This window comes from Pristiophorus japonicus, chromosome 10 (genome assembly GCF_044704955.1).
Source record: "Pristiophorus japonicus isolate sPriJap1 chromosome 10, sPriJap1.hap1, whole genome shotgun sequence".
Lineage (NCBI taxonomy): Eukaryota > Metazoa > Chordata > Chondrichthyes > Pristiophoridae > Pristiophorus > Pristiophorus japonicus.
In genome coordinates this window covers 65,607,976-65,622,137 of record NC_091986.1, presented here as the reverse complement: position 1 = coordinate 65,622,137, position 14,162 = coordinate 65,607,976, and the positions used below count along the sequence as shown (strand labels likewise).

Here is a 14,162-nt window from a genome sequence, read left to right as displayed (position 1 = left end):
CGGTGAGCTTAAATTGGTGTTTAATTGCCTTTTACCAACCTCTTAATATTCTAAATTGTCTGCCCCACTGCTTGGTCTGTTCAGCGCTGACGGACCCGCCACCTGGGAAACTATCGTGGAGGCGAGTTGACAATGGGCTCCCGTTGTCGATCATTTCAATTTTAACTGCTGACCCGCCTCCGATCCCGTCCTCTCAGCGCCGGTAAAATTCCAGACTTTGAGTCAGGTGGGATTAGAAAACAAAAAAGAAAGGAACAGGACATCGGAGAATTAGGATGACTCTTCAGTGCAGGGCAAGCATGCACTGAAAGTTCTTTCAACAGATGAGCACTTAGAAATTCAGGTACATGTACTCGGACCTGAGAGACAGTTGGATGCTGATCTGCCCTATGGAAGCAGGAATACGCATGTGCTTTTTTAAAAAAGCCATGCAAATTTATTTGGAAATGTCCCAAATTGGCTTCTTGTATCTGATCAAGGCCTTCAAGATCTATCTCCGATTTAGGTCATGCTTGAACTATTGGAATAATGCTGATGTGTAACCATATAGTGGCTTTGGGAATAGTAATGATAGATGAATTACTGAGGCACCATACAGCAGCCACAACAGCTCTTTTCTGAGCTAATGTTATATGGTTTTTTAAACATAACAGAGCCTTATCATCATAGGCAGTCCCTCGGAATCGAGGAACATAACATAAGAATAGGAACAGGAGTAGACCATACGGCCCCTCGAGCCTGCTCCAACATTCAGTAAGATCATGGCTGATCTGATCATGGACTCAGCTCCACTTCCCCGCCCACTCCCCATAACCTCTTATCCCCTTATCGTTTAAGAAACTGTCTATTTCTGTCTTAAATTTATTCAATGTCCCAGCTTCTACAACTCTGTAAGGCAGCACATTCCACAGATTTACAACCCTCAGAAGAAATTTCTCCTCATCTCTGTTTTAAATGGGCGGCCCTTATTCTAAGATTATGCCCTCTAGTTCTAGTCTCCCCCATCAGTGGAAACATCCTCTCTGCATCTACTTTGTCAAGCCCCCTCATAATCTTATACGTTTCGATAAGATCACCTCTCATTCTTCTGAATTCCAATGAGTAAAGGCCCAACCTACTCAAACTTTCCTCACAACTCAAGCCCCTCATCCCCGGAATCAACCTAGTGAACCTTCTCTGAACTGCCTCCAAAGCAAGTATATCCTTTTGTAAATATGGAAACCAAAACTGCACGCAGGATTCCAATGTGTGGCCTCACCAATACATTATATATCTGCAGCAAGACTTCCCTGCATTTATACTCCATCCCTTTTGCAATCAAGGCCAAGATACCATTGGCCTTCCTGATCACTTGCTGTACCTGCATACTATTCGTTTGTATTTCATGCACAAGTACCCCCAGGTTCCGCTGTTCTGCGGCACTTTGCAATCTTTCTCCATTTAAATAATAGCTTGCTCTTTGATTTTTCCTGCCAAAGTGCATGACTTCACAGTTTCCGACATCATTCGCATCTGCCAAATTTTTGCCCACTCTGTCCTTTTGCAGATTTTTTTGTGTCCTCCTCACACATTGCTTTTCCTCCCATCTTTGTATTGTCAGCAAACTTGGCTATGTTACACTCAGTCCCTTCTTCCAAGTCGTTAATATAGATCATAAATAGTTGGAGTCCCAGCATTGATCCCTGTGGCACCCAACTAGTTACTGATTGCCAACCTGAGAATGAACCATTTATCCCGACTCCCTGTTCTCTGTTAATTAGACAATCCTCTATCCATGCTAATATATTCCCTGCAACCCCGTGAACTTTTATCTTGTACAGTAACCTTTTACATGGCACCTTGTCAAATGCCTTCAGGAAGTCCAAATACACACAGTCCAAATACACCACATTCGAGTCTGCATCACCATTCAATATGATCATGGCTGATCATGCGACTTCAGTACCCCATTCCTGCTTTCTCTCCATACCCCTTGATCCCTTTAGCCATAAGAGCCACATCTAACTCCCTCCTGAATATATCTGATGAACTGGCCTCAACAAATTTCTGTGGTGGAGAATTCCAGAGGTTGACAATTCTCTGAGTGAAGAAGTTTCTCCTCATCTCAGTCCTAAATAGCTTACCCATTATCCTTAGACTGCGACCTCTGGTTCTGGACTTCCCCAACATCGGGAACATTCTTCCTGCATCTAACCTGTTCAATCCTGTCAGAATTTTATATGTTTCTATGAAATCCCCTCTCATTCTTCTAAATTCCAGTGAATATAAGCCTAGTCGATCCAGTTTTTCTTCATATGTCGGTCCTGCCATCCCGGGAATCAGTCTGGTGAACCTTCGCTGCATTTCCTCAATAGCAAGAATGTCCTTCCTCAGATTAGGAGACCAAAACTGTACACAATATTCAAGGTGTGTGACCTCACCAAAGCCCTATACAACTCCCTGCTCCTATACTCAAATCCTCTCACTATGAAGGCCAACATGCCCTTTGCCTTCTTCACCGCCTGCTGTACCTGCATGCCAACTTTCAATGACTGATGTACCATGACACCCAGGTCTCGTTACATCTCCCCTTTTCCTAATCTGTCACCATTCAGATAATATTCTGCCTTCCTGTTTTTGCCACCAAAGTGGATAACCTCACATTTATCTACATGAGACTGCATCTGCCATGCATTTGCCCACTCACCTAACCTGTCCAAGTCACCCTGCAGCCTCTTGGCATCCTCCTCACAGCTCACACTGCCACCCAGCTTAGTGTCATCTGAAAACTTGGAGATATTACATTCAATTCCTTCGTCTAAATCATTAATGTATATTGTAAATAGCTGGGATCCCAGCACTGAACCTTGCGGTACCCCACTAGTCACTGCCTGCCATTCTGAAAAGGACCCGTTTATTCCTATTCTTTGCTTCTTGTCTGCCAACCAGTTCTCCATCCACGTCAATACATTACCCCCAATACCATGTGCTTTAATTTTGCACACTAATCTCTTGTGTGGGACCTTGTCAAAAGCCTTTTGAAAGTCCAAATACACCACATCCACTGGGTCTCCCTTGTCCACTCTACTAGTTACATCCTCAAAAAATTCTAGAAGATTTGTCAAGCATGCTTTCCTTTTCATAAATCCATGCTGACTTGGACCGATCCTGTCACTCTTTCCAAATGCGCTGCTATTACATCTTTAATAATTGATTCCAACATTTTTCCCACTACCGATGTCAGGCTAACAGGTCTATAATTCCCTGTTTTTCTCTCCCTCCTTTTTTTAAAAGTGGTATTACATTAGCTACCCTCCAATCCATAGGAACTGATCCAGAGTCCATGGAATGTTGGAAAATGACCACCAATGCATCTACTATTTCTAGGGCCACTTCCTTAAGTACTCTGGGATGCAACCTATCAGGCCCTGGGGATTTATCGGCCGTCAATCCCATCAATTTCCTTAACACAATTTCCTGACATAAGGATTTCCTTCAGTTCCTCTTTCTCACTAGACCCTCGGTCCCCTAGTATTTCCGGAAGGCTATTAGTGTCTTCCTTAGTAAAGACAGAACCAAAGTATTTGTTCAATTGGTCTGCCATTTCTTTGTTTCCCCATTATAAATTCACCTCATTCTGACTGCAAGGGACCTACATTTGTCTTCACTAATCTTTTTCTCTTCACATATCTATAGAAGCTTTTGCAGTCAGTTTTTATGTTCGCTGCAAGCTTCCTCTCATACTCTATTTTACCCCTCCTAATTAAACCATTTGTCCTCCTCTGCTGAATTCTAAATTTCTCCCAGTTCTCAGGTTTGCTGCTTTTTTTGTCCAATTAATATGCCTCTTCCTTGGATTTAACACTATCCCTAATTTCCCTTGTTAGCCTCGGTTGAGCCACCTTCCCCATTTTATTTTATTTAAGACTTGCTTCCACTCTTAAAATGAGTTCTTGGGTGGCTGAACAGTCCAATATGAGAACCACAGAATCTGTCACAGGTGGGACAGATAGTCGTTGAGGGAAGGGTTGGGTGGGACTGGTTTGCCGCACGCTCTTTCCGCTGTTTGCGCTTGTTTTCTGCAAGCTCTCGGCGATGAGACTCGAGGAGCTCAATGTCCTCTCGGATGCACTTCCTCCGCTTAGGGCAGTCTTTGGCCAGGGACTCCCAGGTGTCAGTGGGGATGTTGCACTTTATCAGGGAGGCTTTGACGGTGTCCTTGTAACATTTCCTCTGCCCATCTTTGGCATGTTTGCCGTGAAGGAGTTTCGAGTCAAGCGCTTGTTTTGGGAGTCTTGTGTCAGGCATGCGAACAGTGTGGCCTGCCCAGCAGAGCTGATCAAGTATGGTCAGTGCTTCAATGCTGGGGATGTTGGCCTGGACGAGGACGCTGATAGTGCATCTGTACTCCCAGGGGATTTGTAGGATCTTGCGAAGCCATCATTGGTGGTATTTCTCCAGCGACTTGAGGTGTCTACTGTACATGGTCCATGACTCTGAGCCACACAGGAGGGCGGGTATTACTACAGCCCTGTAGACCGAGCTTGGTTACAGTTTTGAGGGCCTGGTCTTCAAGCACTCTTTTCCTCAGGCGGCCGAAGGCTGCACTGGCACACTGGAGGTGGTGTTGAATCTCGTCACTACCTGTTCTTGTTGATGAGAGGCTCCCGAGATATGGGAAATGGTCCCCGTGGTCCAGGGCCGCGCTGTGGATCTTGATGACGGGGGCAGTGCTGTGTGGCGAGGACAGGCTGGTGAAGGACCTTTGTCTTACGGATGTTTAGCGTAAGGCCCATGCTTTTGTATGCCTCAGTAAATACATCGACTATGTCCTGGAGTTCAGCGCCTCTATGTGCACAAATGCAGGCGTCGTCTGCGTACTGTAGCTCGAGGACAGAGGGTTAGGGTGGTCTTGGACTTGTCCTGGAGATGGCGAAGGTTGAACAGGTTCCCGCTGGTTTTGTAGTTTAGTTCCACTCTAGTCTTGTTGACTGTGAAGTGGAGCATGGCCGCGAAGAAGATTGAGAAGAGAGTTGGGGCGATGACACAGCTCTGTTTGACCCCAGTCCGGATGTGGATTGGGTCTGTAATGGACCCGTTGATACAGATCACGGCCTGCATGTCGTCGTGGAGCATGCGGAGGATGGTGACCAACTTTTGGGGGCATCCGAAGCGGAGGAGGACGCTTCATAGACCCTCGCGGTTGACCGTGTCAAAGGCCTTTATAAGGTCGAAGAAGACCATGTACAAGGCCTGGCGCTGAAACCTGCATTTTTCCTGCAGCTGCCGTGCTGCAAAAATCATGTCCGTTATGGCCCGTAGGGGATGAAATCCGCAGTGCAACTCCGGGAGGAGCTCCTTGGCCACAGGGAGAAGGTGGTTGAGAAGGACTCTAGCGATGACTTTCCCAGTGGCTGATAGCGGGGAGATTCCTCTGTAGTTGCAGCAGTCGGACTTGTCCCCTTTTTTAAAGATGGTCATGATCACTGCATCTCTGAGATCTCCCGGCATACTCTCCTCCCTCCAGATGAGAGAGATGAGGTCATGCATTTACGCCAGTAGTGCCTCTCTGCCATATTTCAGTGCCTCAGCAGGGATTCCAACCACTCCAGTAGCCTTGATTTTAAGCTGTCTTATGGCTTTTTCTACCTCGTGCAGTGTTGGGGTTTTGCCAAGGTGGTGGCGGGTAGCATGCTGCGGGATGGAGTCGTGATCGCTCGGGTCCAAGGCAGAGTCTCGATTGAGGAGATCTTCGAAGTGCTCCTTCCAGAGGGCCCTGACTGCCTCGGTGTCCTTGATGAGTGTTTCCCCGTTCTTGGCCAGCAGTGGGGTGGGGCCTTGGGTGTTTGGACTATAGCTGATCTTGACTGCGATGAAGAATCCTCGCACATCATGGCTGTCGGCCAGCTGCTGTATCTCCTTTAACATAACAGAGCCCTATCATAGCACCACCTTCAGGTGTAACTGATACTGTAGGTAAATAATATCTATACAACAGGTTTTGCCTCAGACAAACTGCCACAGAGGTTTTCAGTGTATTTTGAAATGGAATTTTGTGGCTATATAAATAGATGTATATAGCAACAGTAGGTGTGAATTGTGTACCTATACCAGATTATCCCATTTTCATAAGTGTTTTTCCAAAATTAAAGGTGCCCCCCCCCACCCCCCCCCCTACAAACACTTAATTGGCACATACTGCTACTGAATTATTAGTTGATTTTCTAGTCTGTCTGAATAAAAATGAAATGTTTGTTTATTTTTAGTGCCATTTTTGTAAAGAGCTGAAGAATCCGAAGATGGCTCAAACCAATTGGAAACATGCAATTCCTGGTAATTTTAGAATGAACGAAAATTTGACAAGCAATTTTTATAACCAATTTCAGTGATTAAAAAGCATTTTTGATGCAATTATTGATAATTCTGACATTTCTCTTATTTCACTCTTTGTTTAAGAGTCAACTGACACCGAGCAAGAGGTGGATAAGGACAACCATATGCCCATACAGAAATGGAGACATGGTTTTTATTGCATGAAAAAGTAAGTTTTAAATTTCAAAAGATATTCTTGAAAAAAAATTGGCCAAAGTATATGTTATAAATTTCTATTCACATGCTAAAATCAGCCATCCCACTGGAGCCATTTTATAATATTGTTGGTAACTTCAATCAACCAACAATCACTTTCAAGTAGTTCAAGTAATAATGGAGCTTCACAATGCAATCATGAATAACACCGTGAAGTATAAGTAACAGTCAAGTTGTGAAAGTAGTGTGTGGGCATCATTAAAATTATTTCCCATATTGCAGATTCTCGAAGGAATACTGTCTTGACAAATGATCATAAAATGAATATTATGGGTAATTTTCCTGTTGCTGGCAGGAGGCAGCTTTTTGTCCAAACTAGCAATATGCAAATGAGACAGAGCAAGGACTTTGATAATTCATCCTTCCAGAATCCATAATTCAAGATAAAATTAGTGAGTGCTTAGAATCGCATTGACTAATTAAGAAGTCAGCATGGATTTATTAAGTTATTCAGATTTGACAATTTTTTTTAAAGTAAAGTGGATGAAGTGTACATGGATTTCCAGAGGCTTTTAATAGCGTGTCTCACAAGAGGATTGTTAGAACAATAAAAACATTTTGCATAGAAGGAAAAGTAGTCATATGGAAAGAAAGTTAGTTGAAACAAGAAACAAAACTTTCAGGTAAATTTGTGTTCCTTGGATTAGAGCAGATTTGTAAGTGGTGTATTCCAGGGGCCAGTGCTGGATCCACTTTCGTTTTTTGTATGGATAGATGATTTCGACTTTGGCAAAGAGAGCATAATCTTGAAATTTGTTGATCTAAAAGTAAGGGGGTATGACAAATAACAAGAATTATATAGATTTCAGAAAGTCACACAGGTGACAGATGCAACTTAATGTGGTTAAGTGTGAGGTAATATCTTTTGAAAGCAAATACAGGGAATGGGAGTATATATTCTGTGGCCCAGATTTTATGGTCAGTGGTGAACAAATGACACTCACTGTCCGTTACTCTCACAGCTGCCCACAGACTTTTAGTGGGCTTCTGCGCGATGACTTATGGTAATTAGAGAACAATTTCAGAGGGGCGCACTCTACATGGGATCTGAAGAGGACAAGCAACAGCATGTGTCTTCAACCAGTCAGATACTTAGCCATGCAGAGTCTAAACCAGGAAGTGTAAGTTAGAATATTTAATTCAATGTCAATTCATGTACAGAAAGCAAAATTAAGACAGGGAAAGAAAGATGGGATTAAGAAAAAAGAAAGAAAAAGAAAAATTGGAGTAGAAATTCAGACATCCCTGGGCCCGCATGAAGTTTCTACGGATCCAGGAAGGCATTGGAAAAACCGGTTTTTAGCACGCAATGCGCATGCGCTGTAAACCGGCTTTTCTGATCTGTCAAGCTGGAGCGAGGACATTTGTACGTGCAAGATTGCGATATTTACGCATATCTTGTCCAGCAAATGTCCTCACAAATCTTGCGCCTGAAAAAGCAGGTGCATAGCTGACATTTACTGGAGCAAGTGTTTTAAAATACACAAAAACATATTAAAATACATTCATGAAAACAGTTTTTTTTTGTTTAAAACCCTTCCCACTACGGTAAGTTTATTTTAAGGCATAATTAAAAAAACTTTTTTAAAAATTGGGAAAATATTTTTTTTATAAGACAATAATTTTAATTTAAATGAATATTAAATATGTAGTGTACATTTTCTATTTTTTATTAGTATTTTGGGGGTTTCTCATTTATAATAATAGGAGTTGTAGACTTGCGCGCGCAGGGAGAGGAGGCCCGCGGATCGGGAACTCGAGCGGGCGCAGCAGCTTCAGTTAGGTGCACATTTTTTCTCTAAAATCTAGTCGAATGCCCGCGGGAAGGAGAAAGCAGAATTTCTGCGCCATTAAAATTGTTTTCCAAATCTCTAATAATAATTAAAGGATGCGCATATTTGCAATACAACATGCCCTGATTGGCTCTCCATGATCACATGACCTGATTGTTGATTGGTCCCCTTGGAGGATAAGACACACCGAGCAGTTTCTCTGGAATGTCTAATTAGAACCACCCCACCCAAGTTCTCAGTGGCTTTGCAGCGTAATTTGAGCCATTCCGACTGTCATCTCTCGACAAGATAGAGCAGCCCAAGCTCCTGCCCCATCCCAGCCCAAGCTCCTGACCTCATCCTGCCCCCACCCTCCGCCCCATCGATGGGAATTGGGTGTGGGTTACAGATTGTTAATAGGTTGATTGGGTGTGAAGTGAATAGTGACACATGCACCGAGCTTTCTGAGAAATCGGTTGTGGCTGTAAAGGGGTGGGGTTGGAAGAACGTGATGCATCTTCCCTGAGTCCCCCGGTCTCTTGCCCTCGCCTTGGCCCCCGCACCCAGTCTCTCGCCCTCCTCTCTCCCTCCCCCCCCCAGTCTCGCTCTCTTTCCCCTCTCCCTCCCCTTAGTCTCCCTCTCCCTCTCTCTCCCTCCCTCCCCCTCTCCCCCCCTCTCTCCCCCTCTCTTCCCCCCTCTCTTCCCCCCCTCTCTTCCCCCCCTCTCTTCCCCCCCTCTCTTCCCCCCCTCTCTTCCCCCCTCTCTTCCCCCCTCTCTTCCCCCCTCTCTTCCCCCCTCTCTTCCCCCCTCTCTTCCCCCCTCTCTTCCCCCCTCTCTTCCCCCCTCTCTTCCCCCCTCTCTTCCCCCCTCTCTTCCCCCCTCTCTTCCCCCCTCTCTTCCCCCCTCTCTTCCCCCCTCTCTTCCCCCCTCTCTTCCCCCCTCTCTTCCCCCCTCTCTTCCCCCCTCTCTTCCCCCCTCTCTTCCCCCCTCTCTTCCCCCCTCTCTTCCCCCCTCTCTTCCCCCCTCTCTTCCCCCCTCTCTTCCCCCCTCTCTTCCCCCCTCTCTTCCCCCCTCTCTTCCCCCCCTCTCTTCCCCCCCTCTCTTCCCCCCTCTCTTCCCCCCCTCTCTTCCCCCCTCTCTTCCCCCGTCGCACCTTCTACCACAGAAGGCCGCGAAGATGTTCGTGTTGATAATTGCAGTGATGTTCTCGACAAAAGTCCTGGAGATAATCCATAGCGAGACACACGCGGCGCAGCTCCACATGGCACAGCTCCAGTATATGTGCCTGACTTCCAATGTCGGGTTCGAGGTGTCTGCACATGCGCGGGAGGATGGGGTGGTGTCCAGTGGGCGGTGGCGCATAAGCGTCGGGAGCGGAGTCCAGGGCGCGCAGGCACAGTAGGATGCTCAAAAAAAACTAGTGCAAGTAATCACTCCGATAATTAAAATCTGAAGGAATGAGTTACCACACCTATAAAAGTTCATTTTCAGTGTCAGAGAGGTTGTCTGGTCATAATCAAGACTTGCATGTCGTTAAATATTTACTAAAACTTGAATGGACTAGCCATAACTTTTCTGGCGAGTTCAGTGTGTATATATTGCTGAAGTACAGCAACTTCATGCCATTCCATGTATTTCAATGCTGAATCTCTTGGCGAGATACACCGACAGGGAAGCTTGTGGAGGAGCAGGGCAGCTCTGACAGCAACTTCCTGATTTCCGCATTTTAACTGCAGGTGCAGATGCTGGAAGTTGCTGCCCGATTTACTCCACAGTAATGCTGGCCTCTGATATAACTGATAGCCTCACTGTTATTTTTACTGAAAAATCCGAGCCAATATAGTTAGAGGACAAACCTAAGATACTTAAAACTATATCTGCTAGAGAAGAGAAAGCTAAGGAGATTTAATGAGTTTTTTAAAATTATGAGTGGATTTAAGAGAGATTTTTAAAATTATTTCTTTGGATGTGGGCATCGCTGACAAGGCCTGCAATTTTTGCCGATCCCTAACTGACCTGAGAAAGTGATGGTGGGCTGCCTTCTGGGTTGGATATAACTAAGTGGCTTGGTAGGATACTTCAAAGGCCAGTTGAGTCAAACACAATGATGTGTCCTATAAAGGCCAGACTGTATAAGACGACAGATTTCCTTCCCTGAAGGATATCAGTGAGGCAGTTGGGTTTTGCTGACAATCTGACAAATTCATGGTCACTCTTACTGATAACCGCTTTTTATTTCCAGATTTTTAAACTGACTTCAAATAGTCAAATGGCCATGCTGAGAATTAAACTTGCGGTTTATTAAATATTAGTCCAGGCCTCTGGAATACTAGTCTAGTGGCGTAACAACTACTCTACTGTAACCCAATAATTAGTGATATTGGAAAGACTTTTCTCTGATTGGTGGGTGACTGACCAGAGCTCATCAGTTTAAATTTGTCACCGAGACTGAGGATAGAGGTTTGGAGAAATCTTTTCATGTGGGAAGTTGCCAGTGCATGGAACGTTTTGCCCTGGTGAATGGCAGAGACTGTTGTATCTTTTAAGTGAAAATCAGATTATAGAAATTTGAAGCAGAGGATGATGCATTGTTATAGGGGAAAGTAGGACAATGGGTTTGTGGAATTACCTAGCCAAGAACTGGCAGACATGGACCGAATGGCCTTTTGTGGTATAAACTTCTGTCGGTCTGTAGAGGCAGGTCCAGTCCCAGAGCTTGTGTGGCATTTACAAAAAATATTCAAAGGCTGTGTGTAATTTAAATCCTGAGCCAGCTTAGCCTTGAAGGGTTAAGCTTGTATAAATTTTCTATTTTAGGGCCTATGTTTCGAGGAAAAGTATGTTGCAGCTTTTATTCTTTTCTTGAGCCTGTAGGTATAGGCAAATACATATTTTCAGTGTGAAACTACATTCCGTTCACATCTCTTAGACAGATGTACCACTTGTTTTTAAACTTGTCTTTTCTTGGTATTGTTTATTCAGTCCACCTCCTGTAAAGAAACACGTATTATATTCTTGTTACCAGTGTATGGAGTAAGGGTTCCCTTTTATGATCCTGGGTCAAGCGATCATTTAGCTAGATAGTGGACAGGAAAAGGTACACTACAGGTTGTAGGGAATGTGAGGTCCATTACAGAAATGACTGCTAACACTGAGCCCATGAAAATACCTAGCATAAAAATCCAAAAACTGTGACAGTTGTGGCAGCTTTGGTTGGAAAAGCAAATAACACTCATTGGCCAAATATTGATTTAAATGCTTAAAATTTAAGGTGTATTGAACAGTGATAGTCCAAAATATAGACAAGAGGCCCGAATGATTTAGACAAGGAATTTGATCGAGTACCTTCAGATACAGAAGAAAAAGCAAAAGAGCAAGATTTCATCTAAGTGTGAATATTTCAACTAAAAAAGTGAGACCTTCACTTGAAGTTTCAGCTGCGTAAACAGGAAGGAGAGAGACAACTAAAATGGAAACGAAGAAGAACAATGTAAATAAACAGAATAAAAATAATGTAGACAGGAAAAATAGCAATATAAATGGGACAGAACAACACAAATTTGAGGCGAATGAGAAGGAGTCAGAATATCATCACATTCTTGAACTGGCAGAGAAATGCACATGAACAGGGGAGCTGAAATTGCCCCTTTTTTGAAAGCTCTGCTAGCACCTCTAGGGGGTGCTAATGGGGCGCAATGGCGTTTTCGCATGGAGGGGAGGCGATCGCCTCCAGGGAAATTACCTGGAGGCTTGGGGGGGCGCTGTCCCACGATTAGCAGCCTTGTCCAGCGCGCAACCGATGAGGAATTCATCAGAGTGCACGCCGACCCCTTTGTGCCCCACGGGGGAAATTGCTCCCACCGCGCCAGCTTCACGGGTCGCGAAGCTGGCAGACATCTGCCATCGGGGGGGCGACCCTTAAAGTGGAGGCCTTTGGGCACTCTGGGCTGCCATTTTTATTTGTCGGCCAACTCTTGGGTCGGGCCGACAATGGCGACCCTCACGTCTACCGGGCTGCTATCGTGCAGCCCTCACATCGACCGGGCTGCTATCGTGCAGCCCTCACATCGACCGGGCCGCTATCGTGCAGCCTGGCACTCCATTTAGCTGCTGGCCCTGTCGATCGTGTGCCTGGTGGGCCAGTGGTGGCCAGCAGAGTGCGTAGCCCCCGCCCTCCCGCCCCCCCTTTAATTGACGTGCCCCTCCAAGCAAGCAGAGCACTGAAGACAGTGATCCGCTTCCTTTGAAGAGCGCACAGCCCTGTTTCGAGACGGGGGCAGGACTTCCGGGCTGGGTGCAGGAAGTCCCGGATTTGGAAGGTTACCGTCCCCATTCAGAATGAAGGGCAATTTCCAGCCCAGGGAGTCCAGTAGGTGACAATGCAAAACTTTGCTGATATTTTTGTTAAATCTAATTTAATTCTAAACTTTAAAGATGATGATGCTGATTCTGGTTATTAGCATACCACTATAAATGGAACAAAGATGTCTGGATAAACATTCTTGTACCATCATATAAAGAGAACTAGGTGTGATTTATAACTCTCACCACCTGGCAGAAAACAGGTGGGTTATCAGTTAAAAAAGGTAAGAGAATATGAAAAGGTAAGGAAAAAAGTCAAAAAACAATTCAGAAGGCAAAGATAAACTGTGGAATTAAATTATCAAGGAATTTAAAAAATACAGACACATAAATAAAAAATGAAAAATCAGGATAGGGATAGGGCCACTAAGGGATAATAAACTCATGAGTAATGACAGCGAAATGGCAGAAATATTAAATAATTACTTTGTCTCCGTATTTACCAAGAAGTCAAACACGGTAGACATGCCATTAGAAGAAGATATCAAAAAAGATATAAAAACATTTAGGATCGAAATTGGAGAGATAATAAACTAATCAAACTTGAGAGAGGATAAAACTGCTGGATTGCATCCACGCAAATTAAAAGAGGTTAGGGAAGAGATAGCAGAGGCAATATTACATATATTCATTAGAAAAGGGAATAATGCCAGAGAACTGGTGGACAGCTAATGTTCTATCTCCCTTTTTAAATATAGGAGTAACAAGTCCAGGGAACTATAAATCAATTAGGAAAAATAATGCAATCCTTAAAGATGTAGTAGAAAAATATCCATAAACTGAAAATATAATCGAGTACTCAGCACAGATTCCAAAAGGGAAGATAATGCTTGACCAACTGTATTGAATCCTAAGAAATAGGACAAAGAAGACTTGCATTTATATAGCGCCTTTCATAACCTCAGGAAGTCCCAAAATGCTTTGCAACCAACTTTTGAAGTGTAGTCACTGTTGTAATGTAGGAAATGCGGCAACCAATTTGCACACATAAGAACATAAGAATTAGTAACAGGAGTAGACCATCTAGCCCCTTGAGCCTGCTCCGCCATTCAAAAAGATCATGGCTGATCTGGCCGTGGACTCGGCTCCACTTACCCGCCCGCTCCCCGTAACCCTTAATTCCCTTATTGGTTAAAAATCTATCTATCTGTGATTTGAATACATTCAATGAGCTAGCCTCAGCTGCTTCCTTGGGCAGAGAATTCCACAGATTCACAACCCTCTTGGAGAAGAAATTCCTTCTCAACTCGGGTTTAAATTGTCTCCCCCGTATTTTGTGGCTGTGCCCCCTAGTTCTAGTCTCACCGACCAGTGGAAACTACCTCTCTGCCTCTATCTTGTCGATCCCTTTCATTATTTTAAATGTTTCTATAAGATCACCCCTCATCCTTCTGAACTCCAAGGAGTAAAGACCCAGTCTACTCAATCTATCATCATAAGGTAATCCCCTCATCTCTGGAA

General features: G+C 44.4%; 1 protein-coding gene across 6 annotated transcripts in view; it reads left to right on the top strand.

Moving 5' to 3' along the window:
* The window catches only part of LOC139275005 (uncharacterized), a 135,131-nt gene that overhangs the window by 25,584 nt on the left and 95,385 nt on the right, over positions 1 to 14,162 (top strand). For all 6 annotated transcript variants that reach the window (XR_011595650.1, XM_070891855.1, XM_070891851.1 and 3 more), the window contains exons 2-3: positions 6,246 to 6,312; positions 6,436 to 6,520. Coding sequence is in view for 5 of the 6 variants with exons in the window: in XM_070891855.1 (XP_070747956.1) it covers positions 6,246 to 6,312; positions 6,436 to 6,520 (152 nt within the window). In the remaining variant the exon portion in view is untranslated. The remainder of the gene's footprint in view (positions 1 to 6,245; positions 6,313 to 6,435; positions 6,521 to 14,162) is intronic.